Source organism: Arvicola amphibius, chromosome 12, assembly GCF_903992535.2.
Source record: "Arvicola amphibius chromosome 12, mArvAmp1.2, whole genome shotgun sequence".
NCBI classification, from domain to species: domain Eukaryota; kingdom Metazoa; phylum Chordata; class Mammalia; order Rodentia; family Cricetidae; genus Arvicola; species Arvicola amphibius.
This window is the reverse complement of record NC_052058.2, coordinates 92,048,046-92,064,862: the sequence shown is the minus strand read 5'-3', so window position 1 is coordinate 92,064,862 and position 16,817 is coordinate 92,048,046. Positions and strand designations below refer to the sequence as shown.

The following is a 16,817-nucleotide window of genomic DNA, read 5'->3' as shown; positions in this document are numbered from 1 at the left end:
TGTATGTGCCTGTTATGCCAGCATTTGGGAGACTGAGCTAGGACGATACGTCCTAGGGTAGCCTGGGCAACATTCTGATATCCTGTCTCAAAACAATGAAAAACCTTGAACACATCAAAGAAAAACCGACCTTGACGGCTACTTTGCAAAGGTTACTGTTTCACTTCATTTCTGTTATTGCTCAGTAAAGTTCCTTTAAAGGGTGCCTCATTCTGTGTTTCTTCATTCACTCTTAAGTTTTGTATTTTCATATCACATGTCTGACACCAAGGTAGACAATGATGTTAATTCCTACGGCTTTAAAAAACATTAAGGGTTTTAAACTGTTTTCCATTAAGTATAATCAAAGGGTAATCTTTTTCTCTTTTTCCTTCTTCCTCCTACCCCCTCTCTTTTTCTCCCTTCCCCCCACCCCCGTTTGTTTTAAGATATCAAGTCACTTTGTCTAAGTGAGGCTTAAATTCACTGTGGCCCAGACTCCCCATTAATTCCTGACCCTTCTTCCTCTGCCTCTAAGTGGCACCATGCCTAGTTTAAATGGCAATGTTCTAAGAAATCAGGAGACGCTACATTTTTCCCATTTTTAGTTAAACTCATTTTAAAACAAGAAAATTACCTTCTCTAATCAGTATGCTCTTTAGCAGTGCACCACTATTCTGATTTCATTAGAGAAAGTTTACAAAAAGCTTTTGCAATTGTGATTAAAATAATAAGGATTTGGACTGGAAAGATGACACTTGCTGCTTTTCCAGAGACCTGAGGTTCTGTTCCCAGTACCCATATGGTTGCTCACAATAGGATATTTGACACTCTTTGTAGCCTCTGTAAGTACCAGGGAGGCACATGGTACATACAAGCATATAGGCAAAACATACATACATACACATAACTTTTTAATTAAATATTGTCTTTAGTACAGTCTCTGTTCTGCATCTAATATGCATTCTCATGCTTATCCTTATCAGTAAGTCTGAGTGATCAACTCAGACTACTGCATTCTACCATGTCTGTGCTTGCTCGGAGAAATAATCTCAGGAGCATTCCTGAATAACACCAAGGCTCAGTTAGACTTCAGGAAAAACCTGTGGTTTTGTATGTACTAGGCAAGCACTCTACCACCTCTAAACCAGCACAGGTATTTATTAAAAGACTACTTATTCTTTGTATTGAATGAACATGTTGTTTGCCATATGTACTATATCGTTTATTGACTGTAAAGAGGGAAGTATATATGGAATTCATTTTATTTTAATCCACCTAAGTCTCTATAAACCATGTCTTCAAATGTTTTCTTATTCTATATAAGAATGCTGACTTTTAAAAAAAACTTTTAAGACCAGGTACCTGGCAAAAGACTTATTACAGTTGAAATAACTTGTACAGATAATACTGAAGTAATAAGAACACTAGAAAATAATTATTCTGTTTATATTAAGTATCAGTAAGAAATGATGGCTCTGTTTTAAGAAGAATGGTTGGGCTGGAGAGAGGACACAGCTGCTAAAGGCTAGGCTCACAACCAAAAATCTAAGACTAGTGGTTAATTGTCTAGCTTAAGATGATCACAATAAAAAATAGCCTAAACTATACAGTGAGACCTGTCTTAAAAATAATAGTGTGGCTATTTCCATATTTTGTTAAGAGAGTGGTTTTTATTAACACATGATGTACCTGAAGAGAAAAACTCCTTAAAAGCCTGAATAAGTCAGTATCTGATGGGACTGCCCAAGCAGATTAGGGGGAAGCATCCTTAGCTTCACTTGATTTGAGTGGTTTTTTTTTTTTTTTAAGATTTATTTAGTTAGTATGTCTACAGTGTTCTGCCTGCATATATGCTTGCACACCAAAAGAAGGCATCATATTTCGTTATACTCATTACAGATGGTTGTGAGCCACCATGTGGTTGCTGGGAATTGAACTCTGGACCTCTGGAAGAGCAGCCAGTGCTCTTAACCTCTGAGCCATCTCTCCAGCTCCTGGTTTGAGTTTTTTAAGGGCAAAAAAAAAAAAAAAAAAAAAAAAAATTGCTTTTAGTTTTTAAAGGCACTTGTGACATACACAGAAAAGCAGCTTTGGAGGTCTTCAACAAACAAGCATTGTTTACAGAAGCAGCAAGATAGCAGTTAGTCAGACAGTTAACCTTTAGTGTAGGGTCACATTGTATAGAAGTTTAGGGCTGTTCCAGAGACCAGTTTTATCTAAGATAGTTTTAGCACTTAGAGTCTTTTTGGAACATTTTCATGAGATGGCATAACTATAGTTCACTAGCATACTACAATTGACCTGTTTTCAGGGTACATAAATTTTTATCTGATGTGTATGATTTTTTCCCACACGTAGTATCAGTTAAACTAGGTAGTTAGTATAGTTTATTTCTAGTAAATCGTTTGATGAGACTCCGACATTGTACTTCTGAATTACTTGCAATGCTTTCCTTCAAAGGGGATTGAGGAAACAGAAGCCATTCTGAAGTAGGATGATGTGTTGGTCCAGGTCATTTTGGTTACATTTGAAGTTCAAGTCTAGTATAGGCTAATTCTATATTGGGGGTAGTGGAGAAAGTAAAACACATCAGAGCATACCTGAGAGTGGTTGAATTGGCAACAAATTTCTTATCTGATGAAACAAATGCAAAGTATAGTATTCTGATTCTGATCAAGTCCAAAAGAAACTGACTGTGGTACCTATTAGCATACCAAAGCGTATGCTGACCTTCACTACTACTTTGATTTCTTCTGTGGACTATTCCACTTGCCTCCGGCTTTACTCTCCCTCATACCTATAAGAAAAACCTTACCTTCAACCATAGCTCAGTTTATACAATATTATCTTTATAATCATTGCTATTATCAATTACTAAAAGCACAGCTACACAGTTTCTCAAATTTCTCCCTTCGTTGTCATGCAAGATAGTTTCTTCTTCAACAATAAAGCTTGTTTTTTAACACCTTCCCAAAATTACAATTTCAACACAACTTTAGTCTTTTAAGCCTATTTATCTGGTTTGCTTTTATTGAATTTTATAAACATTAAACAAGTTTAACAACTTTAAAAACTTAAAATTCACTTTCCAAAATAATACATTATTATTTAAAATTATTTCTAGAATTCGTCATTCTCAATTGATCTTGGGTCATATACAAATAATGGTGATGGCATTTATAAGCATGGAGATAAAGAAATACTTGTATAGTTTTTTACATTGGATAATTTTTATATATTCACCGTTATAATGGAGAACTTTTGTCTTAATTTAAGATGTGGAATAATAGACTATGTGACTGGGATGAGTTGTCTTGGGAGCTTTGTTTAAATATCTAAGATAGACCTTTGGAGTTTGACCTCATAGTCTATGGCTGAAAGGATTGAGTGCTAACATTAAATTGGTGATTGCGTTTGGCTTGTTGGTTTATTGGCTTTCTTTTCTCATCTCTCTTAAGAAAACATTGTTTTCATTTTGACAGGAATTGTCAGCCTGGTGTTGGTTGTTTTCACTCCCTATTTTTATCTTTAAGTACTGAATTCATTCTATTCATCCACATAATCCTTACTATTGTACAGAAATGTAGTACAAATTAGTAACCTGCAAGGTGTGGTCTTTAGTTTTAAAAGTTTCAAATGTTACAGTTCATTTTGTTAATTGAATGAAAAAAGAAAAAGGAAAGGACATGGCTGCTTCTAGGTATGATGGAAGAGAAAGCTTATTATGGACATGTAGGAGAGCACAGTCAGAGTGGTCATGACCTGAGTGAGCTGGGCCATGTGGGCATGGGGGGAGGGGAACCAGGTGCAGCAGATTATATAGGGAAGGGTGTTCCAGCTAGGAGGACCCTGTAACAGTTAGGGACTGGGGGAAGCTGGGAGAACCTGGCAGCCAGGTCTGCTTTGATATGTTAAGTAGGCACCTCAGCCATTTGTCCTGGGTTTGAAACCTAACAATAAAATTACTGGTTATAAATAAGAATGACGCCCTTCATGAAATAAGTTGGATTTCCTCTAAATTGAGTGATACTGGATTGGCAAATACTCTGTGCTAGCACACAGTATAAGCATGACGATTCCTTGGATCTTCCTCAGTTTATCTCCAAACTCTAGTAGCTGGTGTCTCTGCCAGTGTATTATCAGTTTAAAACTAAGAGTTCATTAAGAATGTTCTATATTATGCACCCATTTGTTGACCTAGTTTCTGTTTGTTCTTTGGTATAAACAAGATAAACAATATAAATTGGGACTTGCCCTTCAGCTTTCTAAATTCTAATTGACTCAGTATTTCTCACTACTAGTAAGAGACTTTTTAAAAAGTTGCTATATTTTTACTGTCAAAATAAGGTTCTACCAAAAGTGAAACATGTGCTCCAAATAAATAAAATCCACTTTACAAAATGATTGTAAATCAAACTGTAAGAATTGCTATTTAAAGCCAAGTCAGACTGGCAACAGAATAAAAATAAATAAATGAAGGGCATCTACTTTTATAAGCAGAAATAATTTTCTCTGCTCTATTGTGTGTGCTGGTGCATATGGCAGATTTTCTAGTATATATTGTACAGTATGTATCTTCTACTATTTGAGATGGAAAGAAATAAATAATTTTATGTAATAATGCCACTCTGGCACTTTACTTACATTATTAGTATATTTGTTTCCTTTTGCTGCATATCAGAACTCCTCATTAGGAGTTTACAGTAGATTAAATCCGGGTTTTCTGCTTAAAGTTTTACAGAGCCAAAATCAAGAGTGTTAGCCACCATGATCCTCTTTGGAAGGGTTTGGGAAGAATAGGCATCAAGGTACATTCCTTTTTCAGCAGACCTCAGTTCCAAAGTTGGCATAAGGTCCATGTTTCCTGGGTAGCCTTTTTATCTTCAAAGCAAGCAGTGCATTGGAATCTTTTAAATCTCTCAGACTTGACAGTTTTGTCTCAAACAAAGAAAACTTAGCTTTTAAGAGACTCACTGATGGGTTAAGACTTACTTCAGTTATGACTAGGCGATCAACTACTTCTGTAAAATCCCTTCACAGCAGAGCCCAGCTTTGCGTATCATTAAATATCAAAAGGATGGGAAATCATTCTTGGGAAATGTCTTTGGATTTCTATCTCCCATATCTGTATATATGTTACATATGTGTATAGGTGGAATGTGAGGTTACTGGACTGAGATTCTGAAACACTTAGGTTGAGTTTGACTAATTTGTAACTTTCTGGACTGTGAGACTTTAAGAGCAGGCAGGAACTGTGTCTTTTTAAAGGGAAGAGGAGACCAAACTGAAATTAATACATCGATGCTAGGAGTCCTCTAGGGCAGTACTCCCCTGTGCAAACATATTCAGACTGCTTTTCCTACATAAGCAGTAGTTTGTTGTTTTTTTTTTTCTCTTCTCTCTCTGTCTCTTCGTTCCTGGTTTTCTGTTTCTTAGGTTTTATTGTTAACTTGGTAATCTCGACTCAAAATTTTAGGAATATGGTGTTTTAATCTTTTAAAGGACTTAAGATCCAAAATAGAGGTCTTGACATTTTCATACTCTGGCCTGTATTTCTATTGGCCTCACACATAAGTCTTGTGTTAGTATACAAAATGTCTTTCTCCAGTTTTTTAAATGTAAAGCTTACCATCCTGAGGATTAGCTTGAAAATGTATTGTGTTTGATGCCTAATTGGCTCCCTACTACTAATGGGAATAGATGTTTGGTCCCTGCCCTATGGGGGGGCCAGATGTGAAATGATGAATAGGAAAGAGGCAGAAGGAAAGAGTTTAAAATTTGTCTGGTTTTGAGTTACACTATAGGTTCTACACACTATAGGCTCTGTTTCTGAGTTACACTATAAGCTTTATAGGCTCAAGCACAGACTACAGCTAGTTGCTTCTGTGAGCTCTCTGATGGTGTGACTAATGATCTGACCATTTTGCTAACTACCTTTATTGGAAGTCGGCCTTCTTACTTTTATTCCAGCCTCATTGCCTTACCCAAATCCCAGTGAATGGCTTTCATTACTAAAACTGGTGGTGTGTCCTTCATGTTTTACTGAAAAGGCTCAGCAGTTGAAAGATGAAAGCAATATAAACTCTGACTCTTTGGACTACTCAAAAATTTTTCTTAGTGAGGTTGAACCTTTCTGATTTCAGCTAATAGAAGTTGCTGAATAGTTTGGTCTGTCCGTTTACCTCAACAATAATAAAATACTGAAGAAACGTACTTTATTTTGCTATGAAAAAGTCACCTTCAAAGTTCCGTATAATGTTCATTTAATACAAAAATTTGCTGATTTAAAGAAAATGCCAGTCCACAGAGGGGTTTAGTAACTTTTCCCAGTGTGTGTCTGGAGGAATCAATATGTTTTCCCTGAGTCATCTTTGATTTCCTCGTTTAGCAAATTCTGAGGTTTAGGTGTATGAATTAAGAAGCAATTTTTCTGTTTGAGTGTGAAATTTAATAAAATCTTTCTTATTGTATATTTAGCGGCCCCTGCAGTCATTTGGACAGACAGGAAAAAGGTCTAAGGTATAGTAACTATTTGGTGTGCTGGCATGCGAAGGCCTTCCTTCATGCTTGATGAATTCTTGTTTTCATACAGCACTACATTCAGTTTAGTTTTTTTTTTTTTTTTCATCTTTTGTTTGGGGCAGAAAGCTTCTTTTGTTTTATTTGGGTTTTTTTGTCTTGCCTAGTCGCTTTTGTGCATTGCTTTTAATTATCCTTGGTGGGGTTTTTGTTGTTGTTCTTTTTTTTTTAAACTATAGAGGAAAAAGTGCTTTCTCACCATTTGTTGAATTTGAAATTGGAATTATTCTCATTCTTGCTATTGCTATAATTTTTAAAACCAGTTGTTTATATTCACTTTCAAGGGGTTTTAGTGTTATTTAATTATATATCTAACTTACACATTTCATCTACTTTTCTTATTCATGGCGAAAACTAAAAAGAAATTTAGACACTCTCTAAGGGGCTTTTAAATATGCCCTAATTTATGAAATGTAGTGTTAATTTTAAATACTTCTCTTTAGTCGAGCTCAAAGTTAAAGCTAGTTCGGAGCCTTGCAGTGTGTGAAGAATCTCCACCACCCCCTGCAGCAGAGATTTCACAGGAGACCCAGGTAAACAACAATAAAGCAAAACAAAAATTATCTGGAGACATTCTTTGATATAGGTTAATAAAAGTTGAGTGTGAATATATTCTTTCATTTCTAGTAAATGAAACTAATTTGATAATACTTGTTAATGAAAATCCAGATGAGTTAGGAAAATTCTTTAGTTCAGTGTGAGGCTTACAGTAGAGATTCTTCTTTTGGGAAACCCTTTGAGATTATGTGATTATCTAGGAATGTGACTTTTAAGAAAGCTAGAGGGTGGTGATGCACGCCTTTAATCCTAGTACCTGGGAGACAGAGGCAGGCTGATCTGTGTGAGTACGAGGCCAACCTGGTCTACAGAGCAAGTTTCAGGACAGCCAGGACTACATAGAAAGACTCTATCTTGAAATAAAGGAGGAGAAAGTTATAAGTTATTATTCAAAAGCATTCAATATTAAAGTACTTTCAGTGATTATAATTATGATATAATTCCCCTTTTAATTTTGGGCTTGGGTGGGAATTTGTTGTGTTATTGTTGCTTCTTTGGGAACTACCCCGACTTCTGTTTACTAGTTTGGTTAGCTTGAGTGCATAGTAAAACCAGTATCCAGTTTGTATGGGTCTTTAGTAGTTGTCTAATACTTTTCTGTTTGTTCTTATAAAACATAAGGTAGTGAGATTTAAGCAAACTACTGAGTTTGAAACCTATACTCTTTAATGCTTTGATTTTTTTATATTAATCGTAATTGCAGATGGGCTTTGAATAGTATTTTCAGCTTCGCTGGTGATTATCAATGTGATAACTAGGACTACTGTTTCATAAGAGGGTTTAAACAACTTAAAATTAAGTTTCTAAAGAAGCAAGACAACTGGTACTTATTTAAGAAACTAGGTGAATTTTTTTAAAAGAGAAGGTCATGACGTACTGTACATCTTTTTTAAAATATGAAATGCCATGCAGGAGCAGTGGGATACACCCTTAATTCAAGCACCCTGGAGGCAGAGGCAAGTGGATCTTTTTGAGTAGGCTGCCCTGGTCTATATAGCAAGTTCCAGGCCACCCAGGGATAAACAGTGAGCCCTATGTCCAATTAAAAAACAAATAAACAAACACTTTCGCCTTAAAAAAATGCTTTTGAAGCAAATGTCAGTTGTACAGTTGTTGATTCAAGCAAACCTTTTCTGCTTTCCCATGGCTTAAGCGATGATCCTGAATAGATACTGTAGATGCCTACCATGCTTATAATGTGTCTTACGTTTACAAATCATTATATTTTATTTCTAAGATTCAAGAAAGGGGTAATTTTAAAATAAATTGTAGGTAATAATAAACTTTAAAAAAAAATTTGGTAGTTCAGGTATTCAGAATTCATTTGATTATTTTTTTTGCATTGGAGGTATATAAAATATGCATATGTATGTATTTGATTAAATGTATTTAGCAGTATTTTTTTTTTTAGCAATTTAGCAGTATTTTTTTTTTTTAGCAAAGTCAGAAATAACATCAAACTGCTTCACTGAGTGTAGTGGCCTTTAGAATACTTTTAAGCTTAATCCTCTGAGCCTTTGTTTTACATAATGTAGTTGTTTCATATGAAGCATTACATGGCTGATTGTTAGTAAAGCTAGTGAGTTATGGCATAGTCTGGAAGGGAAAAAACAATAAAATTGTTCTTTGAAATAGCAGTTTTTAAAAGTTCTCTTATGGACTGGAAAGATAGGTCAGCAGTTAGGAGCACTGACTGCTTTTCCAGGGAGGGGATGCACCTACATGCAGCACACGGCCATCTGTACTCCAGTTTCAAGGGATCTGATAGCTCTCTTTTGGTTTCCGTGGCACCAGGCATGTATGTGATACAGAGACGTACATCTAAAGCACTCATACACATAGAGATAACTTAAACAAAAATATTAAAGGAATTTCTTTTTTGCTGTTTTTTGTTTGGTTTGGTTTTTGCTTTTTTTTTTTTTTTTTTTTTTTTATTTTCAAGACAGAGTTTCCCTGTAGCTTTTGGAGCATGCCCTGGCACTCACTTTGAAGATCAGTATGTGCTGGCCTCAGACTCAAGAGATCCACCTACCTCTGCCTCCTGAGTGCTGGGATTAAAGTTCTGTGCCACCACTGCCCAGGGTGGAAATTTTATTTATTTATTTATTTGTTTGTTTGTTTGTTTATTATGCATACAGTGTTCAGCCTCTATGTATGCCTGCAGGCCAGAAGAGGGAACCAGATCTCATTACAGATGGTTGTGAGCCACCATGTGGTTGCTGGGAATTAAACTCAGGATGTCCGGAAGAGCAGCCAGTGCTCTTAACCTCTGAGCCATCTCTCCAGCCCCCGGAAATTTCTTTTAAAAGTTAGAAATGTATACCTTCTGAGAAAAACCATTGTAATCTTTGTTTTTAATTTTGCATTTATTTTACCTTATGTTTAAAATGTTGGGGGCAGTGGGGATTGTCTTACACTACAGAAATCTACATAGTAAAAATTCTTTTGAAAAATACTTACTAGGATATGTGTCAGCTGTTAGTATATATATTGGTCATAGATGGTGTATTTTCAAAAGAGTTACAACCATCTGTATAAGATGTTATTCAGAATTTAGTTATTCCACTTACTTATGTTGTTTCTCAGTTTCTCTTAAACATAATCATTTTCGTTTGGATAATAATGTCTTATTGCCTCTCTGAATAAAAGATACTTTTTTAAAATAGAAACCTTTTATTCATGCCTTAAATTTAGTAAAATGCGCCTGAAAAGGAACTAGAAACAAGTGTTCTGCTCTCTGTTCTCATCCTCGATATCATATCTTGATATAGATAATTGTTTTCAACAATTTTCCCCATGGTGTAGTAATTTTTGGTGACTTAATATGGCATAAAATTCATTTTAAAAAAGTTGAGAAACAATTATAAGAGAGATGTCACTTGTGTGATGAGAGTTTGTAATAGGGAAATGACTTTAATCACAGATGTTATAAATGTCATAGTAAAGAATAAGGTGATTGCAGTTTCCTGTGTACATGTTCTCATTATTTATAGTTAGAAGAGTTTATATTGCAACTTTCAGCATTCCAAAAGGATTTTCTTTATTCGTGTACTGAAAACAGGGTCAGCTGATGACAAGACACCAGCCTTCTCTACTAGAATTGCAAAATATAGTTTATCTTGATTAAGTAATTTAATATCTATAAACAGGCATCTATGTTCAGAGGAAATCATTTATAAGTGGAATCTGCTGGTCACTGGAAGCACATTTTAGTGAGGGTTAAGAATTCAGTGTGGAGTCTTTTCCCCTACACAGATTTCACTGGACTATCACCTGAGTAGTAAGAAGCTTCAAAGAAGAACACTCCTAAATGTTCTCTTGCAATATAATTCTATAGTCATTTATAAATATCTGAAAACCATGGTAAGAATAGAATCAGAAAAAGGCTTAAAGAAATAAATCAAAGTCACAAAGTCACAGTATATACAACATCCTGTGTTTGGTAAGCAAGACAGAGAAGGCAGAAAGCAAATTCTCATCATCCTGGTAGAAACTTCCAGTGGGTAGTGTTTACTGTGTGTTCTGAGCATGATTGTGCCACTGAGCAGTTCCCCAGGCCCTGAAATTGGATACAAATGGAATGGAAGAAAAAACAAAAAAAAGAAGAAAACGTTAGCAAATTATCTTACTTAATATATGTATAATTATGTATACATAACCAGAATTCTACTAACAGTTGTTTTGAAAATAATTTTATGTGTGGTGGAAAGAAGTTTAAAAAAAATTCTGCTGGCAATAAGTTTGAGAATCCTGGGGTTTGTATACTCTGTATTGCTGACCACTTCTGCTACCACTGTCCAGAAAGGTTAAGTGATGTACAACAGTATATTTTAGTCTAAGAATGAGCCACACTTTTATCTTTAGTTGATATTGCCTGGAATTTATTGTATATTTCTTGTAATTTTGCCTGAATAAACATAGCTCAATGTAATCTTTGCCTTTCAGGGTATGTAAGTTAATTTCCTAGTAATCTCTGCTGGCTCTAAAATTGCTTTAATGACATTATTTTCAACATAAATATTCTCCATTTTGATCTGAGATGGTATTACTACTCTATAGTTGTTACATATCAGGAAGAAACAATGTCATTTGATATCTTTCTAAAACAGCTATGCGATAATTAAAGGAGGCACAGTGGTGCATAAACCTCAAGTGAGAAAACAGGTGCCATAATTTTGAAAACTTTTCTGCTTACATTTTTCTCTTGCAAGAGAAAGAATGGAGTGTGCTTATGGGATGCTCAAGAAACTAAACCTGGGCTAGGGATGTAGCTCAGTTTGTAGAGTGTTTGTAGCATTCACAAAACCCTGGATTCCATCCCTAGCACCATACGAATTAGATGTAGTTTGCACACTTGTAATCCTAGCACTTGAGAGGTGGAGGCAAAAAATTAAACATTCAGGATCATTCTCGTCTATATAGCAAACCCGAAGTGAGCCTAGTATACATCAGATACTATCTCAAAAAGAAACTGAATTTTGTTAATTATTTTCCTGATACCAGCATATTTCTGTTGTCATGGTTAATAATTGTGAGCATCTCCACTGGAACAATCATAGGTCAGGAAGACCTGAGTTCCGACCTCCAGGGTGTTTGTAAATAAATGCATTAAAACTGTAAGAGTAAACATTTTTTTTCTCCAAAACAATTATAAAGATCTGCTTTAATTGATACATTCAGATGAACATATTAGGTGTAATTTTGGTTTTGTGCGCCACCATACCTGACTGAAGTTTTAACCTTTTTCTCAAGACATTTTTTAAGTGTCTTTTTTTGTTTGTTTTGAGGTGGATTTTCACAATGTTGACCAAGCTAGCCTCAAATTCATAGTATTCATAGATTTGCCTGTCTCTGCCTGTGAGTGCTGATATTAAAGGCCTGTGACACATTTTTCTTCTCCTTTTTGTCCTTCATACAGTTTTGAGTTAACTTGGGAAATACCGATAATTAATATAGAATTGGTTTATAATTTCATGGAGTAAATAATTTTTTCTTTCAACAGGAAAAAATTCAAATCCAGTTAACACAATCATTTGAAAAAGAGGAAAAGCCCTCAAAAGATGAAGCAGATAAAGAAAAAGCCAGTGATAAGTTGCCCAGAAAAATGTTATCAAGAGGTTAGTAATTTATTTTTTTTAGTTTTTAAATGAAAATTTAGTTTCATTATTAATAATTCTTTGCCCCTTGAATAACATGTGTCACATGAATATATTGGAAATGGCATAGCTGACTGGAGAGATGATGTCATATTTAGTCATCTGGCTTATCATGGTTATGTATAATTCTCCAGGCAAAAATTATAACATAAATCTCAGTTACTAAGGAATATTGTCATCAAAGTCAGTTCAAGTCTCACTCATATTCAAATGCCAGAATCATAGTTTCTGTTATATTGTTCATTACAAGAAATCGGTATCATATTAAGAATATTGTTGGAAGCCCCAGAATGTCTTCATAAAAAAGTTTTGAGGATTTTCATTATTGAATACAAGAGTTCAATAAAAATGTTAATGTTGACCATTATTACCAGGACATTCCATTTATGGGGATAAATACACATGAGTATTTGTAAAATATTTTTAAAGCAAACCTTTGGCACTGAATTTCAAGAATCTTGAATAACTAATGTTAGAACTAAACTGTTTCCAAAGTACTATTTCTGCTCATATACATTCAGATGAATTAAACTCTTTAAATTTGCTACAATAGAAATGATTATCAAAATCATTCAATTTTTCACCTAAGAAAACATGTTTGAACATGAGAATATGATGAGCACATGAGGATCATTAAAGAAATCAGGATAAATTTAGTCTGACATTGAATTTAAGAATGTGTATGTACATGCAGTTAGATTAACCCATGTCCTGAAAAATGCATGCACGCTGAAAAATAGTAGTCCTCTGTCCTCATCATAAACTTCCTTTTCTTACTTTGTCATTTTTTTCTTTTTCTTGGGGCATCTCATTTTACTTAAGATAGATAGAATGTACAGAAGGGGAAGGGATTTGTGTTCAAACAACTTTATACTGGGTTTTTGTGTTGTTGTTTTTTAGATTCCAGTCAAGAATATACTGATTCAACTGGCATAGATCTACATGAATTTTTAGTGAATACATTAAAAAACAATCCCAGGTAAAAATTAAACTTATAAGATTTACATTGTTTCTAGTACCATAGTCTTGCTATATATGTTTTCATTATTGAATTTGAGTTTTAAGATAAGATTATAGCTATATGCAAAATAATAAAAACATTTTAGTGTCTTAGGACTAAGATGTTGGTCTACTAAATATCTTTGCATTATGCATGTTATAATAATATGCGGATCATTCCTATTCTTTAGGAATTTCTAGAAGTACAGGTCACCAATATATTTAGACTCCGAATTGAGATTAAGAGAGAGATTTAATCATGCGTGTCTTTCCATAATATCCTCCATCCAACTCTATAACTTATTATGTGTAAATCTTGTTCTTTCTTGCTTCCAATCAAAAGCCTTTTACACTTTTCATTTGAGTCAATACTTAAATTGTGAAATCCATTTTGCCTAACGTAGGAGGTGATTACTTTTAAATTTCTGGCAAGGATCTTTGAAGACCCACAAAAAGGCTGTATGTACACAGTGCACTTCAGCAGCACTTTGATGGGGAAAATGTACCGACGTTGAGAACCTTTCTTGCAGTTACTAGCTTCACAATGTGGTAGCTACATAACCATGGAATAAAGCGGAGGCAGTGTCAGTAGGGAGTTTGTTCAGTTGTGCTCCAGCATGATTCAAGAAGAGAAATGGGGCCTTTATGGCAGGCCAGGACTTAACAGTGGCATCCTTGTGCTGCTCCCTTGAGCTTCCTATTAGATCGGTAGTTCTCAACCTTTTCTAATGTTACAGCCTTTTAATACAGATCTCCATGTTGTGGTGACAACCATTTTCATTGCTACTTAATAAAAGTAATTTTGCTACTATTATCAATCGTAATGTAAATATCTGACATGCAAGATCTGATATGTGATCCCTGTGAAAGAGCCATTCTACCCCAAAGGGGTCACGACCCACAGGTCGAGAGCCATTGTTAGAAGTATGCGTGCTCTTTGAGGACTGGAGCATCTACATCCTGCCATCGTAAATTTTGCTTATCTAACAGACTACTTACCTTTGGGATGTTTGGAGGGATGGCTAGCTAAATTTTACTTTGTGTGATTTAATGTCTCCTAAGTAAATCTATTGGTACATCCTTTATTTTGTTAATTATGTATTATTTTTAGTTTCTTCTACATCAAAAGAACAGTTTCACAGAAGATAAAACAACAAAGAGCCAAATAGATGTGCCCAAAGTATGCCATTGGAATGGGAAATTAGAAAGCTACTGACTACTTTAACATGTTTTTCTTGCAGAACTGAGTGGTTCCAGGGATAAATGGGAAAATAGGAAATTCATAGCTAGTCTGAGTAAGATCCAAATGGGTAAAACTTTCCTCTTAATCTTTATCAAGAACAACCAAACAAAACCCAGCAAGTGACATTCTCTGTTCTGTGATTCTATTTCTGTTTACAAATATAACAGCTTTTTAATTATCTTCTTGTCCTTTTTTAATGTGTGACTTAATGCTTTTAGTATATCCACAGGTGTTTGTAGCTATAAAAGAAAGTTTTTAGAACTTTTTGTTCACATCTCTTTATAAAAACAACCTTTAGCTGTCACTGTGCTAATAATAAATTGATTACCCCTGAATTTCTAAGGTGCTTTCTGTTGTTCCTTTTTTTTATCCTCCTCTGGACCAACATTTTAATCATCTTACCAAATACATGGTCTGTAGCACGATTAATGAAAACCCAGAGACAAGTATTGGTGTTCAACTTGAAGACTAGAGAAGCAGAGCAGTCAGCCACTAGCTCTTACTTTTACCTCAGTCTCAAAATGGTGGTCCTGCCTCCAGGAATCCTCAGAATGAAACCTGTTTTACATTCCTCTCTAGTGCTGGGGTTAAAGGCATTCACCACTATACCCAGTTTCTATGGCAAACTAGGGTGGCTACTGGGATGAAAGGTGTGTGCCACCACTGCCTGGTCTGTATGGCTGATCAGTGCCACTGTTTTACTTTCTGATCTTCATGGCAAGCTTTATTTATTAACATACAAATGAAATATCACTACAGTGGTCTTCATGTAGTACTGTGTCCATTGCTCACCCATTGCAGCTTTATCAGTGTGTTATTTCTTTTGTATATGCAGTTCCATTTAAGCTAACAAATGGGTGAATAATTCATTTAATACCTGGTATATAAGTTATTACTAATGTCATTGTATTGTAGGGATTTAATTTTTTACTAAATCACTGAACTCTCAAGTAGATGATTATTACTTGATACACAATTAAGTACAGACAATTTTTACTAAAGGTTTCAGGATTTGGTGTGTCCTAGAGAATTCTACTAGATGCCAAATATATTTGTCCAATTATTACATTTATTAATACATTTATTTGTTTATTCATTTTGAGTGCATGTATGTGGGTGGGTGTGCCTTCCATTGTGACTATGTATAGGTCACAGGACAACTTTTCCAAGTATGTTCTCTGCCTCCACCACAAGGATCCAACCAGGTCATTAGGCTTGTCAGCTTTTACCTACTGAGCTATTTCACTAACACTATATTTTTAGTTTTTATATATTTTTATTTTTAGCAGTTCTGGAGATTGAACGGTGGGCTTCAGGCATACTAAGCTGACCTATAGCCCCAACCCTTCGATTTTCTTCCTTTATATCGTTAAATCTCTGTTTTAATTCTCAAACTATTAAACTTAATTTGAAATGGTAAATAATGAAATATTTAGAATTTCTGTTTGCAAGAAATATTTTCCATGTGTTTGACAGAGTTACATATACTGACATAATCTTACACCTTGTTGGTTTTATAGCTATGCTTAAGTTTAATTTTTTTATTTTATTTTATGTGCATTGGTGTTTTGCCTGCATTTATTTCTACATGAAGGTGTCAGACCTCCTGGAACTGGAGTTAGAATTGTGAGCTGCCATGTGGGTGCTGGGAATTGAAACTGGGTCCTGTGGAAGAGCAACCAGTGTGTGTTTGTCTGGTTTTTAGTTTTGGGTTTTTTTAAGGCAGAGTTTGTCTGTAACTTTCAAGCCTGTCCTGGAACTTGCTCCATAGACCAGGCTGGCCTCGAACTCACAGAGATCCAGCTGTGCTGGGATTAAAGGCGTGCGCCACCACTGCCTGGCCGAGCAGCCAGTGATTTTTAACTACTGAACCAGCCCCCAATATTTGAATTTAATAGCTAGAAAGTATTACAAGTAGCTATATTGTGTAAGATAATGGAGGAGGAAGCAAGGCCATGGATTAATCATGGTAAGGAATATTTTCTAAATTGGGCTTGGGCTGGAGAGATGGCTCAGAGGTTAAGAGCACTGGCTGTTCTTCCGGAGGTCCTGAGTTCAATTCCCAGCAACCACATGGTGGCTCACAGCCATCTGTAATGAGATCTGGTGCCCTCTTCTGGCCAGCAAGGATACAGACAGACAGAACACTTGTTTACATAATAACTAAATTAAAAATAATAATTTGGGCTTGCTCATATTTAGCTATGTGTTTTTGTAAAATACACCTAAAAATTATGTTTCTAGTACATTCTACTAACAGTGGGGAACATTAGTTTAAAATGATTAGGTATGATAATGAT

The 16,817-nt window shown here is 35.1% G+C and overlaps 1 protein-coding gene across 5 annotated transcripts in view; it reads left to right on the top strand.

Moving 5' to 3' along the window:
- The window catches only part of R3hdm1 (R3H domain containing 1), a 127,929-nt gene that overhangs the window by 36,221 nt on the left and 74,891 nt on the right, over positions 1-16,817 (top strand). For 2 of the 5 annotated variants that reach the window (XM_038348659.1, XM_038348657.1), the window contains exons 4-7: positions 6,460-6,501; positions 7,005-7,094; positions 12,122-12,236; positions 13,176-13,254. In XM_038348659.1, the coding sequence (XP_038204587.1) occupies positions 6,460-6,501; positions 7,005-7,094; positions 12,122-12,236; positions 13,176-13,254 (326 nt within the window). The remainder of the gene's footprint in view (positions 1-6,459; positions 6,502-7,004; positions 7,095-12,121; positions 12,237-13,175; positions 13,255-16,817) is intronic. The other 3 variants (XM_038348662.1, XM_038348660.1, XM_038348658.1) reach the window with 2 other exon arrangements.